Source organism: Aulonocara sp. 'chitande type north' Nkhata Bay, linkage group LG23 (genome assembly GCF_057382095.1).
Source record: "Aulonocara sp. 'chitande type north' Nkhata Bay isolate Kocher_YH1m ecotype deep benthic linkage group LG23, A_spYH_male_GT1.1, whole genome shotgun sequence".
Taxonomy (NCBI): Eukaryota; Metazoa; Chordata; class Actinopteri; order Cichliformes; family Cichlidae; genus Aulonocara; species Aulonocara sp. 'chitande type north' Nkhata Bay.
Window position 1 is genome coordinate 33,556,654 of NC_141365.1, and position 12,587 is coordinate 33,569,240.

Below are 12,587 nucleotides of genomic sequence, written 5' to 3' on the forward strand. Positions count from 1 at the left end.
TGTGGCTTTAGGGAAGTGGCAGAGTCAGCTCTATCCTTCTCCTTAAATTACATTAGACACTCCTCGACAAGTGGCATAGTGTGATCTATCTTTAGCGCTGCCCACGGGAGAAATGTTACCTAACTCTACACACTCCTCACTTTATCAGGCAACAGGAATAAGACTCATATTGATTCAGACGCACCAGTAATTACCTTTTTTAATTGGCATTTTAACATCTTGTAGTAACTTCTGCGGTGTGACCATCCATCCATTCAAGACCAAGGAGATCAAATAAATGTTTTCATTTTAAAATCATCTTGGTGAATGGAAGAGTGTTTTAAAAGGTTCAATAGCGGAGTGCCACACACACATGCTGACACATACCAACAGCCAACAAGGAAAGTGCTGAATAATGCTGATTGGTGGAAAGAAGTTCTTCTAGAGACAATTTTTGCTGTCATTATGCAAAATTCACTCATATCAATAGACTCCTGCTCATGTGAGTAATTTACAAGAACTTGCCACATTAGCTTATTATTATCCTGAATTTTTTGTGTTCTCTGTAAAGTGCACAAATGCACGTTACAAATGACCCATTTGTGGTGGACTATCAGTCTGCTGTAATCAATTAGCATTTGATTTCCATGAATTGATTTTGAATTTCATTTCTTTTCATTTCTCGTCAATATTTTTCTGTTTGACTTCGAGCTCAGATATTAGCATAAATATAAATGTTAATATTGTCAGTTAAAGTAAATTGTTGATGCTATCTCCATCCATCCATCTTCTTCTGCTTATCCAGGGCCAGGTCGCGGGGGCTGCAGCCTAAGTAGAGAAGCCCAGACCTCCCTCTCCCCAGCTACCTCCTCCAGGTTGTCTGGGGGAACACCAAGAGGTATATAATCTCTCCAGCATGTCCTGGTTCTGCCCCAGGGCTTCTTCCCGGTGGGACATAACACCTCACCCAGGAGGTGTCCAGGAGGCATCCTCGTCAGATGCCCAAACCACCTCAACTGGCTCCTTTTGATGTGGAGGAGTAGTGACTCTACTCTGAGCCCCTCCCAGATGGCTGAACTTCCCAGCCACTCTTCAGAGGAAGCCCATTTGTGCTGCTTGCCAGGCATAGCCCGAAAAAGGGACATGGGCAGGGGTGCGCATAAGTGGTCCGCAGGTGCGCATGCGCTGTCAAAATAAAAAACGCGCACCAGATAAGAAGTTGCAATGTCAGAAGGAGTCTGAACCGCAAAAGAAGCGCTTCTGACATTTGTTTGGAGGTGGAGGAACACCAAAGTAATTGCTTAAAGGAGCTTGCTTCTTCGACATCTTTAAGTGTTCTAAACAAATGTTTGTCCTCCTCCAGAAAATTTAATGTATGCAAACATGCGCTGCAACTTCTTATCTGGTGTGCGTCTTTTATTTTGAAAGCGCATGCGCACCTGCAGACCACTTATGTGCACCCCTGGACATGGGCCCATCTTCCTGCAGGCCCACCGCAGGAGGCACTGTAGGGGTCGGGTGCATTGTGAGCGGTGGCCAGGAGTGGAGGCCCTGGCGGTCCAATCCCCAGCTACCAAGACTTGATGCAATACTATAATGTTAAAATACATCAAACAGAAAAACCTACTCACAGTTAAACACAGGTGGTTTTCATTTGGAACGAAGTTCACCTGAAAGTTCTTGTGTGAGTATCATACTATCTCATTTCATAAGCCTAAAAAAAGCACTGATAGCACTTTTCTTTTATTATCATAGGTTTACTTATTTAGGCTACTTTTTTACTATGATAAAACAAGAACTTAAGAAGGATGGTATCATAACGTTGGGGGAATCTTTTGGTCCTAGGTTCAGATGTGCCACAATTTAAAACTGACTTTATATTATCTGCAAAATCTGATATCAATAATATAATGCGAAGCAATGGAAATTGGAGTATGTTTCAGTACAAAAGCACATCAGTGGCTATAATTATCTGAAAATGTAAATGCAAAAAAACTCAATGAGCCAGTGAACAATATGTCCAACTTTAAGAGGGTGCACTTATTTTGAATATGACAGCGATTGCTGTAAATGTCTCTTAAGACTCCAGCTTAAGGAAAGCTATTTGTAGGATGTGACCACATTGTCTCCACTGTTACCTACCCTGTGACACTCTGGGAGCTGAATCATGGTGGCATATCCCCAGCCAGTTGCTTCTTTCAGTCTATGGCAGCAGCTGCTCAACCCTGGCCTGTGGTGCACTGTGATTTGGCCCAGTTAAATTCCATAGAAGCTGAACCATTCAGGGGGCCAGAGGGAACTATATTTAGAGTGGGACAGGATTAAATTGCAGGGTCTTCACACAGGGAACCTTTTCTTTGCTCTGCCTTTTCCAGCCAGCACTGACTGCCAAGAGGACCTGTGGCCACTGTCTCTTTCCTCTCTCCACCAACTCCTTTGTTCTCCTACTGTTTACCTCCTGACACCATGGACCCCAACGCCATCAAGGAGGAGCTGCGCCTGTTTCAGAGCACCCTGCTCCAGGACGGCCTGAAAGAGCTTTTGAATGAGAACAAGTTTGTGGACTGTCACCTGAAGGTAGGCGATCGTAGCTTTCCCTGCCATCGGCTGATCATGGCTGCCTGCAGCCCTTACTTCAGGGAAATTTTCTTTACTGAAGATGGGAAGGAGGTGGAGAACACCAAAGAGGTGGTCCTTGAGGATGTTAACCCTTCCATCCTGGACATGATTATTCAGTACCTCTACTCAGCTGAAATTGATCTCACCGATGACAACGTTCAGGATATAATTGCTGTGGCAAACAGGTTCCAGATCCCTTCTGTCTTCACAGTGTGTGTCAACTACCTTCAGAAGAAGCTGTCCTTGGGTAACTGCTTGGCCATCTTTAGGATGGGCCTGGTGCTCAGCTGTCCCAGGCTGGCCATCGCAGCACGCAACTACATTGCTGACCGCTTTGAACTCCTTTATAAGGAAGAGGAATTCCTAAAACTCGCAGCCCATGAACTGTTTGCCATTATTGGTGGAGACTCGTTGAATGTTGAGAGAGAGGAACTGGTTTTCGAAGCCGTCATGGCCTGGGTCCGCCATGACAGGGAGAAACGCCTCAAGGTCCTGAAGGATGCTTTCAACTGTATCCGATTCCGCCTCCTGCCTGAGAAATACTTCAAAGAGAGAGTGGAGACTGAAGAGATTATCAAAGCTGACCCAGAGCTTCAGAAGATGATTCAGGTCATCAGGGATGCTTTCAAGGGCAAACTGCCAGAGAAACCCAAGAAGAATGAGGGAGAGGAGGGGGCCAGCAAGGAAGGAGGTGAAGAGGAGGACAGTCCATTCCCTGGATTCCTGAATGATAATCGCAGACAAGGCATGTATGCTCGTGACTTCATCCTGATGATCAATGACACGGCAGCAGTGGGATATGACGTCAGTGAGAACGAGTGCTTCCTGGCAGCCATGTCCGAGCAGGTGCCACGTAACCACGTTAGCCTGGTGACAAAGAAGAACCAGCTATACATCATTGGAGGACTCTTTGTCGACGAGGAAAACAAGGATGTTCCTCTGCAATGTTATGCATATTTGGTGAGGAGGTTTTCTTTTCATTTGACATTATCTTTTCTCTGTAGTAGGCGATCTCCTATTTGGTAAGGAAAAATGTATATTTCCTGACTGGTCATGAGTCGTTGCAGGAGGTCGCTGGCTGCTGCTGGGTGAAATCACTCAAAAAGACGGTATTGCACCAAAGCTAGCTAATTACTAAGTGGTAGAGAAACTTGAAAAAATGTCACATGAACCAGAAACTGAGGATATTCCTTATTTGAAGTAAAATGTGTTCCTCATCCTGAAACTAAGACACTTTGAAAACAGCAAACAGTCTCATTTTTTCCAAGAAGCAAGAAGCTTAAAGGCAGGGAAAAAGTCCGTTTTTTTATATTAAATGTTTATATCAACAGTACAGAAATACAGTATAAATCTGATTCAGTATCACTGGGTTATATTGTGTTACATAGTTAGCTTTAGATGTTATGGTGGTTGTGAAACTTTTAAAAGTTAAATGATAGCTGGTCTAGCACTAGTTTTCAAGTGTAGTGGATAAAAGAAGCAGTAGTATCAGTTAACCTAAACCATCTTGTGGGATTTTGTTTTAATTCCTTATTCAAACTATAAATAAACTAGAAGGAAAATATAAGTGAAAGTTATTTTTTTACCATGTGATAACAAAAAGGCTGCAACATAGTTCTATCTGAATTCTCTTTCCAATAAAAGATGAATTACATTATCCATCAGGTCTAAGCAATATACACAATTAAGAATGTGATAGAGGCCTTGAACTGCTGTATCTTACAGCATAATCAATATGCGGATATCATGGAGCATAACAAGCAGATTCATGAGGTGAAAAAGACAAAGAGCTAATGGGTGCTAAAAGTATGCTTTCTCCACTCTTGTGAGTTATAGTTTTGTTTTTTTTTCCTCCTCCACAGTTGGATCCGTTCAGCTCAGACTGGATCGCGCTGCCCCCAATGCCTTCTCCAAGATGTCTCTTTAACATCGGAGAGAGCGAGAACCTGCTGTTTGCTGTGGCTGGAAAAGACCTCCAGTCCAATGAATCATTGGATAGTGTGATGTGCTATGATACTGAGTCAGTGCTATTTCTTTGTTTTGATCCCTACTTCCCCCATTTCTCATTAAACATCTCACATTTGATCATTTTTAGGTGATAATTAACCAATGCATTTCTTTGTTTTAACTAAGGATTTTCTGGTATTGAATTTAATTAATTAATTATGGTAAATCTGAAGTTGTTGATCGGCTCTGGCTGTTTTTATTTTTATTATTTTTTTTTTTTCATTCTTGCATTCATTTGTGGGCCATTTAAGTTATTGACATTACTCATATATATAACTTTTTTTTTTAAATCCCAAAGAAATTAGAAGCAATGAATTCAAGGGAAGAGAATAACACTTAATGAGTTCAGTTGCTTACAATTGTCACATTCTTCAGGAAGATGAGGTGGAGCGAGACCAAAAAGCTTCCCCTGAAGATCCACGGCCATGCAGTTGTCTCCCACAAAGGGCTGGTCTATAGCATTGGAGGAAAGACGGATGACAAGTGAGTAAAGGTGTCACAATACGGCTGTGTGCAGGCAAGAGTAGGACCCAAACGCAAACTCACAGAGTCAAAAGGTAAACTCAAAAAACACAGCTTTATTGCTGGCGTGGAGTGGGACACGAAAAACAATACAAAATAAACTAAACTGGGAAAACTAAAGCACAAGGAGCCACAGGGAAAAAATCACACCGCTATGAGGGAGGACGCAACACTGACAAAGAGAAACATGGGGCTTAAATACACTGAGGGATTAACGAGGGGGAATGAGCCACAGGAGGAGAGCACAGCTGAGATTAATTAAGCAGGACGAGGCAAGGGAAGCAAAACTAGAAACATTAACATAGAACAGACTGTGAAAGTAAAACAGGAAACACACTGACGGAACTCTAGACATGTGAACTTAACAGACTGGGGGAGACAGAACATAGGGATCTGAAACATGGAACAGAAAGGCACAGTAGATCAACATGAACATAACAACGCCACAGGGGAAGAGTAAAACTGAACACGATGAACACAGAAACACCAGACCTCTTCACAATAAAACAGGAAACATAATGAGACGTAGACATGACAACCCAAACTTCACAATGTAAGACACAGACATGAAACACATGAAGAGCAGGGGAGATTTACCATAGTTGGAAACACGAGGGGGAAATAATAAGAACTAGAAACACTTAAGCATGATAACAAATGAACTTAGGAACCTGAAGGGCTTACATAAACTAAAACATCAAAATGAACTAAAACTCAAAACACTGGGTCATAAGACCCAGGATCGAGACAAAAGGACCTTCTGTATGTTTGTATGTTTCTTGTTCTTATACTTTAGAGTGGAAACTTTAATCTGAATGCTCACTGCAAAGAATTCCGACCCAACACACCATTCGGTTTGAGCTTTTTATCAAGCACACAGTAATACTTTTCCGCTCGGCACACATGGCAGCCAACTTCCAGTCAGCTGCACACCCCTCCCCCTCTGGTCTCCAACATCACTGAAAAAGGGAAATCCTTGACATCAATGACATCCACCTGTCCCTCCAACCTCCCTGGCACCACCCCTCCCCTGTAGCTGGGCCAGGGATCACACCTCCACCACACTCACTGATTATCCTATAGTCTTAGGGTAAAGATTAGTATGGGTTTTGTATTCTGTCGTGATATTTAAGACAAGGGTGTTTATTGTGAGAATCAGAATCAGGAGACTTTATTTATCCCCAAGGAGCAATTAACAAACAACAGAGGAGCATAACGTTGAAGATAAGGACAATAAGAACGGGCAATAAGAGTGAAATAATAAATACACAGAATATACAATATATACGGTTTTGAAATTAAAGTGACTGAAAGGTGAATAAATAACTGTAAGTGACTAAAAATTAATAAAGTGTCGGTAGTATAAGAAGAGTGTAGTTTATGTTTATCGGTGTGGGAAATGGTCTTACCGGCTGGAGTTAAAAAGCAGAGTGGCTTTGGGGACAAAGGTGGCTCTCCTCCTCTCAGTCCTGCAGGAAATGCAGTGGAGGCGTCGCCCAGAGGGGAGCCATTGAAATGTTGGGTGAAGAATGTGAGATGGGTGTCCCCACAGAGATAGCTGAATAAATGTGAGTGTGTAATCTAATATATGCTGCAATCATGGAAAATACCAGCCCTGTGCATCTCTTGTTACAGCCAGCATATGCTATTTTTCCTCTCTCTCTATGCCTGCGATAGAAGCCAGAGTTGGGAAGGGACACACTTTTTACAACAAAATGAACCTTAGGCTTTAAAACTGTAATAAGACATGCAGTCAGCTCTTGAGTTCAGCTGTCAGTAAAACAGGCTGCTAATTATCAAATGTAAACAGGTGTGCTCGACCTGGCTTAATATAGCTGGGACTATCACCAGAAGGTCTCAACCAAGAGGAAAATAAGAGCAAGAGGTAAGGGTAAATGGCACTTTTCTACAGCATACTACAGTAGCCCATTCACTCCAGCACTTTTCTCTACACCCAACAGCTTGTCGTAACTAAAGTTACAGTTTTAAGTTACAACTTTAAACTTTAAATTCAGATCTTTAAAAAAAGATCGGTTAGTTTTGTAACCACATAAGAATACTTTTTGGTCTAGCTGCTCCGTTTGCCCATTTAACAACATTTAACTGTTTCCAAAACGGACACAGCAAATGTTTAATTATGAGGAAAATGGAATCACTGTTCAGACTTTCAGTCTTTGGATTAAGTAACAATGAATGTCAACCTAACATTGACTGCAATTAGTAAAGGTTTGTGAACCTTTACTAATTTTGTCCCTGTGTCTTTAAGCGCTCCTTCTCAGGACACCTTTGTTTGTTATATAGATTACGTTTACTAACTTGCTTTTTGTGTCATTTCTCTTTTCTTTTCTTGTAGAACTGTTTTTAGTCCATTTACTCACTCCTGTTCTGCTCTTTATCCACATGAAGCTTTTCTTTCTTCAAATGTGTTCCTGTTGATTGGTGTTTAGAGGCTGTGCCCTTTCAAATAGAGAAATCATGATTTTTTCTCACTGTGAGTCCATTAGTCCAATTAGTAAAAAAAATAATAATAATGAAGACATGAGGATACATTTTTATAATCAATCATTTAAACATTGGCTTTAAGATTAAATTTCTTTGTCGGTAAACAAACATGTATCTTTCCTTATTTAAAAGCAATTGATTTAAATTATCATCATTTTAATTTTAGAGCTTTAATTATAGATGCTTAAAGCACCCATTAATTGCATCTATTTGTGTAGGTGACATCACCAAATCAACACCAAAAATGAACAAAAAAGTTTGACAGCTTTTGATGCTGAAAGTCCCACATCTTTCCTTCATCTTCACAGCAAAGCCCTTAACAAGATGTTTGTGTATAACCACAAACAGTCAGAGTGGAGGGAGCAGGCCGCCATGAAGACACCCAGAGCCATGTTTGGAGCAGTTGTCCACAATGGCAAGATCATAGTGGTTGGTGGAGTCAACGAGGAAGGCCTCACTGCCTCGTGTGAAGCCTATGACTTTGCAACGAACAAGTATGAATATGTTTGCAACTTTCCTGTTAAATGAGAACACTCACTGGTCACTTTATTAGGTACACCTATTCAGCAGTTTGTTAATGCATATATCTAATGAGCCAATCGCATGGCAGCAACTCAGTGCATCATGTAGGCCTGGTCAAGGAAGTCTGCTCAAGCTCAAACTGAGCATCGGAATGGGTAAGAAGGGTCATTTAAGGGAGCAAGTCATGGTCTAAGGGTTTTAGAAACGACTGAAATTTTCTACTGAAGTTTTCCCACACTATCATCTCTAGGGTTTCCCGGGAATGTTCTGAAAAAGTATCCAGTAAGCAGCAGCCCTCTTGTTCATGTTAGAGGTCAGAGATAGACAGACTGCTCAAGTCACCAGTCCCAAGGTCTTACTCCAGTGGACAGGGCTGGACTGGGACAAAAAAATCAGCCCTGGCATTTTTGGTCCAGGCGGCCAACCATCATTTTCTTCTTATTATTATTTTTTTTAAGAATATGTATATCTGTCAGGCATACACATATTATGCATTTTTTATGTTTTTGTTTGATTATAGATATTGAAACAGGTTCTCATCAGGTACAGTTGTTTTTGGGTTATTTCTTAGTTGCTACATTTTAGATATAAGCAGTGGCTCATGATGAAAGTAGCCATTTGCTCCTTTCCTAATTACACTCAACAAAAATATAAACGCAACACCTTTGTTACTGCTCCCATTCCCCATGGGATGGACGTAGAGACCTAAAATTCATTCCAGATACACAATATAACCATCCCTCCCAAACAGTGGTCACAAATCAGTCCAAATGTGTGGTAGTGGGCACATCTGCTATATTGAGATAATCCATCCCACCTCACAGGTGTGCCACATCAGGATGCTGATCTGACATTATGAGTAGTGCACAGGTGTACCTCAGACTGCCCACAACAAAAGGCCACCCTGGAATGTGCAGTTTTTTGCGCTATTGGAGGTCTGGGGACCCAGAACCGGTCAGTATCTGGTGTGACCACCATTTGCCTCATGCAGTGCAACACATCGTCGCATGGAGTCTATCAGATTGTCAATTGTGGCCTGTGGAATGTTGGTCCACTCCACTTCAATGGCTGTGCGAGGTTGTTGGATATTCGTGGGAACTGGTACACGCTGTCGTATACGCCGGTCAAGCACATCCCGAACATGCTCAATGGGTGACATGTCCGGTGAGTATGCTGGCCATGCAAGAACTGGGACATTCTCAGCTGCCGTCTGCCCTGAACAATGTGAACCATGATTCATCCGTGAAGCGCACACCTCTCCAACGTGCCAGACGCCATCGAATGTGAGCATTTGCCCACACAAGTCTGTTACGGCGACGAGCTGGAGTCAGGTCAAGACCCCGATGAGGACGACGGGCATCCAGTTGAGCGTCCCTGAGACGGTTTCTGACAGTTTGTGCAGAAATTGTTTGGTTGTGCAAACCAATTGTTCCAGCAGCTGTCTGGGTGGCTGGTCTCAGACGATCTTGGAGGTGAACCTGCTGGATGTGGAGGTCCTGGGCTGGTGTGGTTACACGAGGTCTGCGATTGTGAGGCCGGTTGGATGTGCTGCCATATTCTCTGAAACGCCTGTGGAGACGGCTTATGGTTGAGAAATGAACATTCAATGCACGGGCGACAGATCTGGTTGACATTCCTGCTGTCAGCATGCCAATTGCACGCTCCCTCATTGCTTGTGGCATCTGTGGCATTTTGCTGTGAGACAAAACTGCACATTCCAGGGTGGCCTTTTGTTGTGGGCAGTCTGAGGTACACCTGTGCACTACTCATGATGTCAGATCAGCATCCTGATGTGGCACACCTGTGAGGTGGGATGGATTATCTCAATATAGCAGATGTGCCCACTACCACACATTTGGACTGATTTGTGACCACTGTTTGGGAGGGATGGTTATATTGTGTATCTGGAATGAATTTTAGGTCTCTACGTCCATCCCATGGGGAATGGGAGCAGTAACAAAGGTGTTGCATTTATATTTTTGTTGAGTGTATGTCCCTCCATCTATCTTCTTATCATGTGAGTTTCATCTTCCTCCATCTCTTACTCACTTCTACACAGCTGGTTCAGCAGCAGCCTCCTGTAACTGTGAGGTCTGGTTACTAGTTGCTGTTCACGGTGCAGCAGCGCCAACAACAAATATGTTGTTAATTTGACCCATTTTGCTGCATCTATTTTTAAGTTTCTTTTTATTATTTTCTCTTAGCTTTTCAGCTCCACCTTTTACTCACTTCTTCTACACTAAACTTCTTCCACAAGCTGCACCAGTGAATAGAGAAGGGAGGAGAGGGGAGGGGAGGGGCTGATCGCATTTAAGAGATTTAATTGGGCAATACAGTGTCAGTAATAAAAATGAACCAATGGGCCCCCATCAGTGCTTGCACGGCAGCGGCCTTTCAATCCATTGGCCCAAAATGCCAGATGACCAGTCCAGCTTTGCCAGTAGAGCACCTTTGGGATGTGGTAGAACAGGATGTTTTATTACATGTCACATTTAAAATCATCCCACATCCCCCAAGATGGTTAGAACAATCACAGCGCTCACTGGTTCTTCATGCTCATTGAGTCAAACCTTTCTCTAATAATTTTAGCTAGCTGGCTTCTCAGTGCGATTTATCTGCCCTAGCTAGTGCAGCATCTGGATAGGATTAAAAGGAGCCTCAATACTAATAAAACATAGATTTATCTTAGTGTGGTTTATTTATTTGCAGCAGGAACCTCTATCAGGTTGATTTAGATTTGCTTTAGCGATGTAGTTGCTATAACTAACTGGAGCCTATTGGCTCAGATTAACAGTATTTAAGCTAGCTAGTTTAAACTCTGACATTAAAATTTCTGCAATTAAGTGCAAAATATAAATACATTTAAGTTACAGGACTGGTTAATTTACTTGTTTATAACCAACAGAATTTTTTCGTTTAAAAAAAAATGTTGCACTCATTTGGCTTTGATAAACTACAGTTCAGTTATCTGCCAAAAGAAAAGAGAAATACTGAAACTGGAAAAAATGACTGCGGTACAAACTACAACAACAGGGATAGCTTAGACTTATTTCCTACCTTCTCCTAATGTTGTGTCTCCTCAGGTGGGAGCCCTTCACAGAGTTTCCTCAGGAGAGAAGCTCTGTCAACCTAGTAAGCAATGGTGGCTCGCTTTACGCTGTGGGTGGCTTTGCTATGGTTCAGATGGAGAACAAGGAGGTGACTCCCACAGAGGTCACTGATGTCTGGCAGTAAGTCTTATTAAGTTGAGGGACCCAGATTTACAGGCTTTTATTTTTTATATTGCTACTTTGCTCGTTTGGGGAAAATGACCCAATTCTCGCTCTTGTTAGGTATGAGGAAGACAAGAAGCAGTGGAGCGGCATGCTGAGGGAGATGCGCTATGCTGCTGGATCCTCCTGTGTTTCTATGCGCCTCAATGCTGCAAAGATGCCTAAACTGTAGACAGAAGCAGTTTCTTTTTCTTACACATCCCCACCATCAACACCTTCTGTCACCCTCTCCTCCTTAGGCGAGCTACCCCCTGGCCTCCTAATCCTCTCTACTCAGATTTCTGTGCGTCGAGTTGATCTTTGACATTCATTTTTTTCTGAACTAAGATGATTTTTATCTCTACAATAAAACACTTGCTTCTGGACTGCGCCATCCCGACAGTGAATAGGAATCACAATTTAGAGTGATTTCTATTCACTTTTCTAGCTTCCCTTTTGTAAAATAAACATTTGTAAACTTCAGCTTCTTTTACTGCTTTTAAGTGCGTGCGTGAGGGACATTACAGAGAACATCAGCATGTCCAGGGCAGCCAAGGGAAAAAAGACATATATTTGTAGATGCAGATGTGTTATGCTTTGAGGTAATGTCAGGTGTAGACTTGACACTCAGCGTAATAACCTTTAAACACAGGACAAATATTAAGCATGACTGCGGTCAACACTGCATGCTCTAGCGATAGCAGCAGTCAAACATAATGTGAGAATTGTAGGCGTATTTTTGCAGCTTACCCCGACAATGAGTGAAATATATTCACACTGAAAAATAACAGCGTGCATGTTTTTATGTTTACATTATAAAGACTGACACAAAAGGAAGAGGAAATTGCACAAGGTTTAAATCAATATTTCAGTGTGGTCTGTAGCTGATGACTACATGAGGTGGGAAGATGTGTTAAGGCGGCTGCAATCATTAATGCTTGAAGTGAATCATTAACAAAGACAAGCAACCTATTTATAAGTACCGAACTACAACGCTATGAAAAAGTACCCCCCTCCCACTACCTGATTTCTCTCCTTTTTTAAATTTTTGCTTGTTTTTCAGACTTACATGTTTGAGATCACACACACAACCTGAGTAAATGCAAAATCCAGTTTTTAAATAGACATTTTATTTATTAAAAAGAAAACAGGTAGCCAGACCTACCTAATCATATGTGAAAAAGT

At 42.0% G+C, this 12,587-nt stretch overlaps 1 protein-coding gene across 1 annotated transcript; it reads left to right on the top strand.

Moving 5' to 3' along the window:
* The first annotated feature begins 2,349 nt into the window (after positions 1-2,349).
* LOC147302260 (kelch-like protein 41b) lies at positions 2,350-11,885 on the top strand. Its single transcript, XM_086283115.1, has 6 exons — positions 2,350-3,558; positions 4,461-4,618; positions 4,981-5,088; positions 7,938-8,123; positions 11,235-11,381; positions 11,484-11,885. Exons 1-6 carry the CDS (start codon positions 2,446-2,448, stop codon positions 11,593-11,595), a joined length of 1,824 nt encoding a protein of 607 aa, XP_086139241.1. The 5' UTR covers positions 2,350-2,445; the 3' UTR covers positions 11,596-11,885.
* The last annotated feature ends 702 nt before the right edge of the window (positions 11,886-12,587 follow it).